We start from the raw sequence: 12,043 nt of genomic DNA on the forward strand, positions 1-12,043 counted from the left end.
GAATGCCCACGATAAGAGGGCTTGAAGTTATCAATTCAATCTCTTGCTCTCTCTCACCTTCTCTTTTGCCCTTCTGCCTTGGGATTATGCTTCAAGAAGGCCCTCATGGGACACTGGTTCCTTGATCACGTACTTCCCAGCCTCCAGAACTGTGAGAAACAAGGTTTTTTTCTCCATAGGGAACCCAGACTATATTCTCTTACAACATAAAATAGAATAAAGCACTCTGTGTCATCTAGTGCTGTAGCCCCCATCCCCAGCTCAGCCTGGCCCTCAGAGGCTGACCAGCAGAGCCACAGAGAATGAAGGACAGCGGACTGCAAGCCAGGTGGCCAAGTACATCTCTTTGTCCACACTTAGGGCCTCAGCATCATGTCAGGCCCCAGCTTCCTGAAGATGAAGGTCCTCCATGTCACCTAACAGGCCACTCTTCCCCCAGGGCTCACCCGCCCATCAGGGCCCCTACCCCCAGCATCTTCCTGGTCATCTCAATGAACAGAAGGTAAAGAAAGTTGCGCATGAAGGTCAAGATTCTCAGACACATCTATCTTTATTTGTTTTCTGTCATAAAATTTCAAGAATTACACCAAAAAATACTTGAGCCTCTGCTACCTACTGACAAAAATACACCACAAAATTATAAAGCGCTCAGCGGTTTTGCTAAGGACAACTTGTTATTCCGCTTCAGATGACAAGTGAATTTACAGGTGACTCAAGGTGATGGGAGAATAGGGGAGGAGGAAGGAAAAATCAGATGAAAGCATTTGGCAGGATAGTTTGAGCTATACTAGTCTTATTTTCCAGCTGTTGTGTATAATGATTTCAGCAACATAGCAAGCCACAAAAAATCCCTTTTAAATGGCCTATTGGAGACTCATGGGGAAACAGTAACACATCTCTAATCACCAATTCTCCTAGCCACTTCTGGCCCTATTGGGCCTGAAGCCAAAATCTGCACAGAATGGGCCTCCCTGAAACACTGTGAGAAAGGCATGGGCTGCCTTATATGGTCCCATGGAGCAGGAGGCCTGGTCAATGCCAGATATTGCCTCCTTGTCAGTAGCTTCTAGAACTTGACTGGGGAAATAGGACCAATATCCCTTGTCAATACAATGCAATGAACAAAAGACAGTCACCTTTTCCAGTTTCTTCTAGAAATAAATTGGGATTATTGCAGCCCCAATCTTAAAGTCTCTTCTTGGCTACCACTTGAAGTTCCTGGTTGTAATCCAATTGTTGCTACTCCTGTTAGCATTTTGAGAAACCACAAACAAATAAAAAAAATTTTAAAACTAGGTACCTGTGCTTCTTCTAGTTTGGCCAAGGGTCACACCTCTGTGCCTCATGTGTCTCCTTTTTTCTTGCTGTCTTGCCTCCTTTCTCTCCCTCTCTACCCTTGCTATTTGATAAACAAGGGCAATATCCATGCATAGATCTAGCAAAACAAAACAACAAAAAAAATCTGCCCTCATCTCAGTATTTGCGTATCCCAAACACACTGCCACAGGGTGAGCATTCAGAGCCCAGGTCATGTGGGCTGGCCTAGGCCATGCGGATCTGCCCAAGCCCTAGCATGAACACCCAGCTAAAGCTTGTGCTCATTCTGCCAAATGCACCAGTGGTCAGTACATTTTACTCTGAGCTGTGTGTATCCTGGGCTTAGAAATGTCAAAATCAATTCTTTTCTCCAACTGAGCCATTCCTATCCTCCGGTGTTCCTATCCTGTAGACTAAAGACTCAGTTCACATACTCATATATTCCAAACAGTCCCAGTCCATGTCATTCATATATTCCAAAGCCCATAGTGAAGCTACAATTTCTTGTTTAAGAAGCCCAGAGTCTGTGCTTTTTACTGCTCTCCAATATCTTCCAGGTGGAGCCTGTTTCATGCTTTCTATTTATTTATTTGTGTCTCTCCTTTTCTGTTTTTAAATTTTCCTAACAAAGAATAAGCAGTGGCTTTGAAAATATCTTACATGGGAACAATCAACACGAAACATGCCTTTGTACATGAGCCTGACTTAGAGACGAATCAACAATACCAAAGGACAAAAAGAAATATTGATTCAGACAACTCCAGTGCACGATATTTTTGGAGAGTGCCACCCCCACCCTGCCCTGCCCCACCCCCACCCCCATATCCCAGGAGTACAGTGTTGTAACTCAAGCTTGGCTTAGCCAACGGAGGAGGTGCCTTCCCTTCCACCACCACCCCCATTCTGGCTGGGGTAGGCCTCTAATGGCCCTGGGTCTTAGGAGGCTTGGGCTCATGAATGACAGCAGCTGCTGACAGCCAAGGCCCGATGGCCCGGGCAGTGCTCTGCTTGGCCACACTGTAGTGGCTGATGACCGTGTAGAAGCGGCTTCTGGAGTTGGGGTCCTGGGATGAGTAGTAAGCATCCAGGGAGGCTGGGATGCAGCGCTTGTGCTGGGGAAGAAATAGACAGAGTCAGGAGTAGTTTGGTGGGCAGCTTCCAACCCACCTTGAGACATACTATGTCACCAATGAGCCCCAGTGCCATCAGGCTTCAGACCGTGGCACATGTTGTGTGCCACCTGAGCCTGGCACACAACAGACAGTCCCCAACATCATCACCATCGCCATCACCAAAGCTATCATTGAGAAGAAGCCAGAAGAAATGAACTTGATGCTGGCATTGATTTAAGACCAACCTCATCTACTTATTGAACATTTGACTTAGTAGACATCATTGATGCTTCCACCAGATCTCCTTATCTAGTATCCAACTGCTTCTCTGGGCCATTGCCCACAGACAATGGCTGTTTGTGTCCTTGACTTTATACTTCTCTCTTTTCTTACATCAAGTATCTTGGTTCCTAAAAACATTAATATAATCATGCATTTGTATTCTCCTACAATTTACGTCCTACAAAAAAACACAAATATTACTACTCAGAGTTAGACTACTAAAGGAACTTTGATATTTCTCTACAGCCATCTTTGTCTTTAAGATAGTCCAGGGTTTGACTTGCTAATTGTTTTTTACTTTATGATGACATAAAACTATACATACACAATAATTCTTTTGTTCACTTTCAGTATACTATTCAATAAACTCCAGAACAAATCCACACTTTCTTATAAAGTAAGCTCTGTGTTACATGATTCTGACCAAATGTAGGGTAATGTACATATTCTGAGCACATTGAAGATAGGCTGGGCTAATCTACGGCTTTGATAGGTTAGATACAATAAGTACATTTTAACAGGATATTCTCAGCTCATGATGAGTTTATCAGGTCAGAGGCCCATTGTAAGTTGAGGGCCATCTATACTTAAAACAGAAATAGAATTACAATTTTCTATTTTCACCATGACTAAGGTAAGCTATGATGTTTGGTGGGTTAAATATATTAAATGTGTTTTCAACTTATGATATTTCAAGGTAGATTTATCATATCATAACTCCATTACAAGCTGAGTAGCAGCAGAATCTTCCATGAGAGGGTAAAGTCAATATTGTTTATTCTACAGTCATTTGAAATTTATTTAATTTCTTTGTAAATGTATGTCCTCAACTTGATATAGAAAGTAGCTTCTTTGTTTAGTTTTTTAACTTTCATGTTTTTTCTTTTTATTTATTTTTTAAATATGTCAACTATTTACATGTTCCTAGAACAACATATAACAAGGTATATCCTGAGAAACCTTGCTTGCATCTCTGTCCCCTGTCCCCTGTTCCCTCCCTTCCTCCTGAGTAATCAATTTTACTGATTTTGAAATGTATCCATCTAGAAATTTCTTTCTGAAAAAAATAAGCAAATTTCAACTCCTCTTTTATTCACATAAAGGTAGATCATTTTTCTTCCTTTGCTTAGCCATATCATTTTAGAGGACATCCTCTGTCTATTCCCAAGGCCTTCTTCACTTACTTTCACAGTTCTATAGAATTCCATTTTGGTGATGAGCATAGTTTACTCAACTGTCTCCAATGCTGTTTGTTTCCAGTCTTTCAGAACTTGGGCTTTTAGTCATTAAGACCATAGTCTTAGAAAAGCCTATAACAGAATCAAAGAACATATGCTTCCAAGTTGAAACATCACCCATTTGATCCTCCACTGTGGAATTCACATAGCTATGATGTCTTGGAAAACCTTAACTAAATGTTTTTAACCTGTATTTCCTCATATATAAAATGAGGAACAATAAAACTTATTTTTCAGAATGGTTGTGTGGCCTAATTGAGATAATGTTTATAAAAATGTTTAGCAAAGGGCCTGACTTATAATACTTAGTAAATGACAATTGTAAATATTAGTGTAGAAAAAAGGAAGGCAGAACTTTTGTAAACAGTAAAGGGATTTAGAGACAGAGAGATGGAAGAAGGAAGGAAAATATAAAAGGATTAAAATGTGATATTGGGCCGGAGATTTAGCTCAGTGGCATTGTCTCTGCCTCGCAAGCTCAAGGTCCTGAGTTCAATCTCCAGTACCAAAAAAAAAAAAAAAAAAAAAAAGTACCAATAAAATGTGATGTCTGCTGGGGATTTCTCTCAGTGGTTCTGTCACCTGCCTCTCAAGCACAAGAACCCGAGTTCGATCCCTGGTACCAAAAAAAAAAAAAAAGTGATGTCTACATGTACTAACTCCTTATGGTGAATATATTCATTATATCACAAACATGTACTAATAAAAAATAATTTTAAAAAGAGATGAGCAGGTCAGGGGTCCAACTGCAAAAGTAGAGAAAACCTCAGAAGCATGGCTCCCTATCTTCACATTTCTTCAGGGACAGTGTAAATCTAAGAAACCCATTCAACCCAGCTATTCCCCTGCTGGCTATCTTCCCCAAAGCATTAAAAGAATCATACTACAGCAATATATGTGCACCCATGTTTATAGCGGCACAGTTCATAATAGCTAAAGTTTGGAAACAGCCCAAGTGCCCATCAACTGGAAACTGGATAAAAAAGATGTGGTTTTTTAATAAAATGGCTACTACTCAGCCATAAAGAATGAGAAACTAGAGACATTTATAGCTAAATGGATGCACATTGAGGCCATCCTCTTAAGTGAAATAAATAGGACACACATGTGTAAATACCGAATAGTTTGTCTAGTGTGAGATACTGAGAGTGTAATTAAGGATACACATGGATGAAATGGCCTAATAACATATTTCGTAGATTGTGTTTACATCATGGGTCATATGACTGTATCAAAATTTAAATTAGGGAGAAGCTTGGCTTATGTGGAGTCTGCTACCAACCGGAGATTTTTTCCAGACCACTGTTTGTTCAGTGTTGATTTTGGGGATCTTTCTGAAAGAAATCACATCCTCTGGTGTCTTGTTGGTGCTTGAGATGCTTTTTTAAGTTATATGGAAAAATGTTTAAGTGCTTTTCAGTTTTGCTTTGGTTGAGTTCCATTGTATTTGAATATTATTGTAGTTTTTTTCCCTTGCATTGTTCTTCTTTGGTTTTAATTTTTGCATGTGTGTGTGTTTGATAATAAAGTTATTTTAATTAAAAAAAAAACCTAAGGAACCAGCCATTTAGCCAGGAAGGACTAAGTCAAGGCTCAAAAGTGTGCCAAGAGGAGATTTCCAAGGATGGAAAAGCCAGTGTCCAGCGATGGTGAGAGCCCCTCACTGTTGATGCATAATTAGCAGCTGGACCATGTCCCAAACCTTAGAGGATGCCACTGAGTCCTTCAGGAGAACTCCTTTCCATACATATGTTATATTTTTTCTTTTTCATTGCTTTATTTTATGAAAAAATAAAACAAATTTTCATTATCAAATAATAAGAGAATAGCAATAGTTATATACCATGTATCATCATCTTCAAAGTACTCAGTACAAGATATAAACCAAAAGATTCTTGCAAAAAAGAAATAATCAGACAATAACACAAACTTTCTTTTCAATGAACAAAAATAACTTAAAACAGTCTGTGAGGAAGTTGCCACACCCAAACTTTGGACACAAATGAAGATACAACAGTCCCTTCAACTGAAGTTGACAGTAATTTTGGGCTACTGTCAGACTCCCCTTACCTTATAGACAAATCCCTCTGGGCAGCTGTGGTCATAGGTGAAGGCTTTGTAAACCACCAGGAACACAATGCAGGCAAGGAAAGCGAGGGCCAGGCTGACGAGGATTGTGACCTGGGAAAAGATAAAATTGAAAGTCATTCAGCCTCAGAGCACCCACTTTTAGTCCATATGTGCAGCCTTCAAAACCTAGAGTTTGTAGACAGTGTGGTATATAGGGTATTGGAAAGAGCAGAGGGCCAGGGATCCAGTGGACAGGCTCTGTATTGACTTTATCACTTACTTTCAGTGTGACTGCAGTCTTTGGGGCTTAGTTTCCCCATTCAATAAGGTAATCTGTGACTTTTTTCTTGACCCAACAACATATGATTTCCCCACTTGTTTTATTTTTCCTGTTAACAGTATGTATATGGGGGAAGGGCTAATTAAAGCTATCACTTCCTTTTCTTCCTGCCTTCCATCACCACCACATCACCACTGCTGAAATCCAACTTCAGGCATCAGCTGCTGGTTTCTCCTCCATTTGAACATTGAGTAAACACTTGAACACATCGCTCAAACCACTGTTCTCCTCCCACTCCAAACTTGCTCCACTTGCATCCTTCTGCATGACAGGAAACATGGACTCCACCTTTGGGGTGTTTAGGCCAAAAACCTTGAGATCATCCCCAACTCACTCTCTCTCCCACATTGTATATCCAGTCTATCAGCAGAACTTATCATCTCTGCCTTCAAGGACATCCAGAATTTGGCCACTTCTTACCACTTCAGTCATTCCCAAGATGGCCCAAGTTATCATTCTCTCTCAGCCGCAGTATCAAAACCACCTTTAACTAGCAGCTTCTTCACACTCTGGTGTATTTGACACATAGAAACCAAAAAAAAAAAAAAAAGAAAAAAGAAAAAAAGAAAAAGAAACCAGAGAGATATTTGGAAATCTAAGTCAAGGATCAAAAGTGTGCAGTAGTCTCCAACACACTCAGAGTAAAAACTCAGCTCCTGATTGTTATCTATCTTTAAAAATAAGCAGTTTAAAAAAAACATGCCAAACTGGGGGCACCATCAGGGTTTATCAGAAAGGAATAAACAGCTAATATTAGAGATGCCTCCAGGTTTCTATTGGGCCCATCCCATTACCTGTATACAGAAGACAAAGGTGAGCCCCATTCTATTTGGGCCATAAGCAGAATTATTACCTGTGTTACTTTTTAAAGCTGTTAGTCCTTTATGTCAGTTGATCTAGAAATATGACAGAATCCTTTTCATGGAGAGAAGGTTTCTTTTGACTTAGAAGAAAAATAAAATCAATCTTGAGGGGCCATACCATATCTCCTTCCCAACCCAAGGCATGTTGATAAGGATAGGAGATGATAGGGTTCTTTAATATTCAAAAAAAAATGCAGTTGCTTATTGGAAGCTTTAAATATTGGATGGGAGGGATTTGAAAAAGAAAGGAGGAAGATGGATAAGGGAGGGAGCACAGTCCGTGAGAAATTCCCACATATGTGTGTATGAAGCCTTAGGACAATTTTAAGCTATTGTTGACACTGTGCTGTCCACATCCTCCCGTCCACTGTTACCCTAAGCCCTTGGTTGAAACCTGTTGCACACACAGAAGCATCCTGCCAAGGACTGGGGTGATGACAGTGTAGGGTAGGATGATGATCAGACCAGAGTAACCCAGGCAGCTAATACGTGGAGCTAAGATGAGTAAGTCCATAGAAGCTGAATCTGGACCAAGAGATTCCCCCAGGACACTTCACTGTTTTAGAACTTCCACCAAGGGTTGAATTTGAATAGCATAGGAAAGGAGTATAGTGAAACTACTACCCAATAATACTAAGGACTCAGGCACTGTAAAGAAACAGATATTGGAATGTAGATGTAAAGAAACTAAAATATGCCCACATTTTCCAGTAATCAAAAGGCAGACACATCCTAAAAGTCCATCATCTGATGAATGGACAACCAAATTGTGGTATAGTCAACCCTCCACATCTATGGATTATACATCTACTGATTCAATCCAATACCCCCATGGATTCAATCAACTGGAGATCAAAAATATTAGAAAAAAAATAAATTCCTTCTGTATTGAACATGTAGAGACTTTTTTGTCTCATTACTCCCTAACAATAGAGTGACACTTATTTTATAACATTTAAAATGGATTATAAAGAATATAGAGATGATTTAAAATACATAGATATAGATAGGATATACATAGGTCATATGCAAATACTATGCCATTTTTTATAAAGTATTCAAATATCTGAGATTCCCCAGAGATCTTGAGGTAGGGCTGTGTATCTACTGAGTGGAATATTATTCAGTCATAAAAGGGAATGAAGTACATACTGCAAATGCAGATGGACCTCAAAGCCACTATGCTAACTGAAAAAAAAGCTAGATACAAAAGGACACAGAGTATGTAATTTCATTTGTGTAAAATATCCTGAATAGATAAATCTGTAGAGAAAACAGATGGCTAATTGCCAAAGACTAAGGGTAGTAGAAAATGTGCAATGACAGCCAATGGATACCAGGTTTCCTTTTGCAGTGGTGAAAATATTTTGGAATTAGATTTAGGTGATGATTGCACAACACTGTGAATGTGCTAAATGCCACTGAATTGTTCACTTTAAAGTGATTAATTTTAGAGTATGTGAATTTTAACGCAAGTTTTAAAAATAAATGCAGCAACCTGGTACCCACAGTTCTGCCTCCGGGTGGGAAAACTTGTTCCCAAGTGGTGACTTTGGCAAAGGGACATTAAAATGCCACAATCACACCTCACAGAGAGTATTACTTAGGCCCAGCCAAGAGGGTTGCCCTCAATGCCAGGATACAGACACAATCATAGGCACACTCATGTCAACAGTGCAGCTACAGACCTCATGCATGATAAGGAGGGAGCAGAGAGCTGCAGCCCCATTGCGCTGTCACCAGCAGCCTAATGCAAAGTGTTAGGGAGCTCCTGGAAAGTATCCCATCCTAATGGCCATTCCCAATCCTAATCTCTGACTGAGCAGAGCCCCAGACCTCTTGGAAAACTAAGAAACAGGGCAACATGTGCAAGCACAGGTACAGGTGCATGCATTCAGCATGGATGCTCCCTGGCCAGCATCAGGTTAATGAAGAAGAATAAGTAGTCCCATCCCTGGGACAGGTTCCCTCACAAAGGTGGCCTTTACCATTCCTAACAGTTCCTGAATTAACAACCTCCACCTAGAAGGAGTAGATCTGATTCATCAAAGTGTCACCAGGGCTTGACAGTGTGAGCAGAGAGGAAGCCTTCAGCAAATACTACTGGGAAAATAAAAGGTGAGAAGAGAAGAACGGAGGGAAAGATGAAGGGAGATCCTCTATAAGTACAGTGGTTTCAATTCCTATTTCACAGTAGAAGCATCTAAAGTACCTTCTAATGCTGGGGTATAGGTTGCCATCACTCCCATGGATTCTAATGTAATGGGCCAGGAATGGGTGGACATGGGCATTATTGTAAATGTTCCAAGTGATTATAACGTGCAACAGGGAAGAGATCCACTCCCCTAGTATGAGTGGCTCTCAAGCTGACTACATATTGTAGGATCAACTGGGCAGCATTTTAAATAATCCTGATGCTCTGGCTCCATCCTGACCAATGACATCAGAATCGGGGCCGTGGGGGGGGGGGCATGGCTCTGAGGCATTTGGAAGCCCCAAGGTGGATCCCTACTGCAGACAGGGTGGAATGATCACTGTGAGTAGACACTGGACAAGGTGGCCCCTATGACAGTCACCATGAAGGATCTAATGCTGAGTGGATGGACGCTGGATGGTATGGGGCTACAACCCCTTCCATGTATGGGATTCTGCCCAAGCAAAACTAACCTATGCCAGGTGGAATCACATGTTCCATGTCCCTGGAATTAGCATGGTGGAGGTTGTTTTGATGGAAGAAAAGTTTGCTTCCCTTCCTAAATGTTGATAACTTCTACTACTCAGGCCAATCATTCCCTAAGAGCTAGGGAGGCGAGAGGGTGCACTGTGGTGAACCAGGCATAGCCCCACCTGAGACTCACAGTCTACAGGATGTGGCAGCGGTAGACAAAAGGACATGGGAATTGGTAGCATAAGGGCTGATATCATAACTGAGGCAATCTCCAAAGGGGATCCTAAACCTAACCAGCCTGGGGGTGGAGGACCAGGGAAGGCCTCCTGGTAATGTGACACCAGAAGTGACTTCATGGGCACACACTAGAAAATGAGAGGCAGAAACCTCTGGCAGAGGAAAGTGCCTCTGCCATGGAACAGAAGCTGCAGAGAACATGGACTGTTCTAGAAGCAACATAGGGTTTGGCTGAGAGGGTGCAAGTGAGGGAGAGGACTCAGGGGCTGGAGAGGAAAGAAAAAGAATGGATTAAAATTTAAACTTTACCTCAAGGATAGCAGGGATCCACTGAATGTTTGAAGGAAGGGAGTGGCAAGACCTAAATTAGGTGTGTCAAAAGAATGTCTCCTGGAGGCACCATGGAGGTAGCTTGGGATAGGGGATAAGACTGGAATCAGGGAGGCTATTGGCAAGGTTGATGCATTAAAACAAGCTCCAAAGGCTGAAGTCAGACTTGTGCAGTGGAGTGGAAAGAGGTAATGATGTGAGGAAGCCTAGGAGGAGAGCACTGTGCTGTGAGATAGGAGGAAGGGACTGACTCATAGGAGGAATGTGGGTTTTTGAACTGGGACTGAATTCTAAGGATTACATCTCCATTGATCTTTGGAGTGGAGTGAGGAGCTGAAGATTTCTCATTTGGCTCAAGGGGGGATTTCCTGCAGGCCATTTCAGTGGGGTACACTGCACACCTGGTTACCCAGAACTTACCTCTCCTTTCTGGAAGATTTGTGAAATTCAGAGCCCCACATGCCTGATGGTGCCGCAAAGCTCCTGGACACAGAGGGTCAGGGAGGAAATTCCCACTTCCCCCAAGTCCCTCAGAACATGAAAGCCAGATTCCACATCAACATTTATGGATTCTATTTACATAACCTTGCTCCTCAGAGACCCTCAAAAGGCCTTGGCTTCACCTCTTGAATTTAACAACTTGGGACTAGCAATAAACAGCCTGTTAGTTTTCTGGTGCTAGATGTGAATGTTTCCGTAGATGTGATCCTCACCACGTGAAAACACCCTCTTTGTTCCCTGTCTTCCTGCTCTCTCATCCTCCCTCCTCCCTTACTCAGCATATATTCACTGTAGGGTTTTCTCTGTGTCACACACTGTGATACAGTCATAGCTCCAAGGAGTTTATGATAGGCAGAGACAGGCAGTGAATGAATAAAAACCAAATAATGACAGAATGAGACTAGAACAAGATCTGGAACAGAGAATGTGAAGGGAAGAGCTTAGATAGGGAGGTTATGGGAAGGAAAGAGGAGCCAGACACAAGGTGACCCTGGGTTGGAGCACCCTGGATGTGACAAGGAGAAAAGAAGAGACACAACTGAGGTGGGGGCAGGGCAAGACCCATGAAGCTTCAGAGGCTGATCTCACCCTTGTGCTGCCTGAGAGCCAGCACCTCTCCATGGGTCTTTCAGCATGACCTTCTCAACTAGCCTGGCTCCTCTGCTGCCCTCCAGTCTCCTGTGGCATCAATCCCCAGCTAATACTTTTCCCTTCAAGCCTTGGTCTGGCCTGAAACTCCCATGTGTCCTTCTACCAGAATCAGGAAGAGTGTCTCTTTACCTTCCTGCTCATTCCTAAGCACTGGACTCCTCCCTGGTTAGGAGCTGAGGTTCAATTTAGCTCCTCAGTCACTACCACCTCGGCATCCTCCTTCTGCAGCCAGCAAGTCTCACCTTCTCTCTGCACCCAGCTTAATGGTTTCCACAGTGTGAGGACCAGTAACAGCTCCTGAACTTCAATGTTGCATTGCATTTAAGGCCACACACACACATGTGTGTGTGTGTGTGCATGTGCACACACAGAGGTGCGAACATCCACCCTCTCCCCAGATATTCACTAGCAGAGAGACATGAAGCCAGGTCCAA

The 12,043-nt window shown here is 42.1% G+C and overlaps 1 protein-coding gene across 2 annotated transcripts in view; it reads right to left on the minus strand.

Annotated features, from left to right (window-relative positions):
• Window positions 1-531: 531 nt before the first annotated feature.
• The window catches only part of Nsg2 (neuronal vesicle trafficking associated 2), a 60,150-nt gene continuing 48,638 nt past the window's right edge, over window positions 532-12,043 (minus strand). For both annotated transcript variants that reach the window (XM_004836361.4, XM_021239365.2), the window contains 2 exons: window positions 6,020-6,130; window positions 532-2,429 (listed from right to left, as the gene is read on the minus strand). In XM_004836361.4, the coding sequence (XP_004836418.2) occupies window positions 2,238-2,429; window positions 6,020-6,130 (303 nt within the window). In that variant the 3' untranslated portion in view covers window positions 532-2,237. The remainder of the gene's footprint in view (window positions 2,430-6,019; window positions 6,131-12,043) is intronic.

The sequence above is a fragment of the Heterocephalus glaber genome, unplaced genomic scaffold (genome assembly GCF_053883595.1).
Source record: "Heterocephalus glaber isolate CG9 unplaced genomic scaffold, H.glaber_assembly_v1.0 deba00001606, whole genome shotgun sequence".
Taxonomy (NCBI): Eukaryota; Metazoa; Chordata; class Mammalia; order Rodentia; family Bathyergidae; genus Heterocephalus; species Heterocephalus glaber.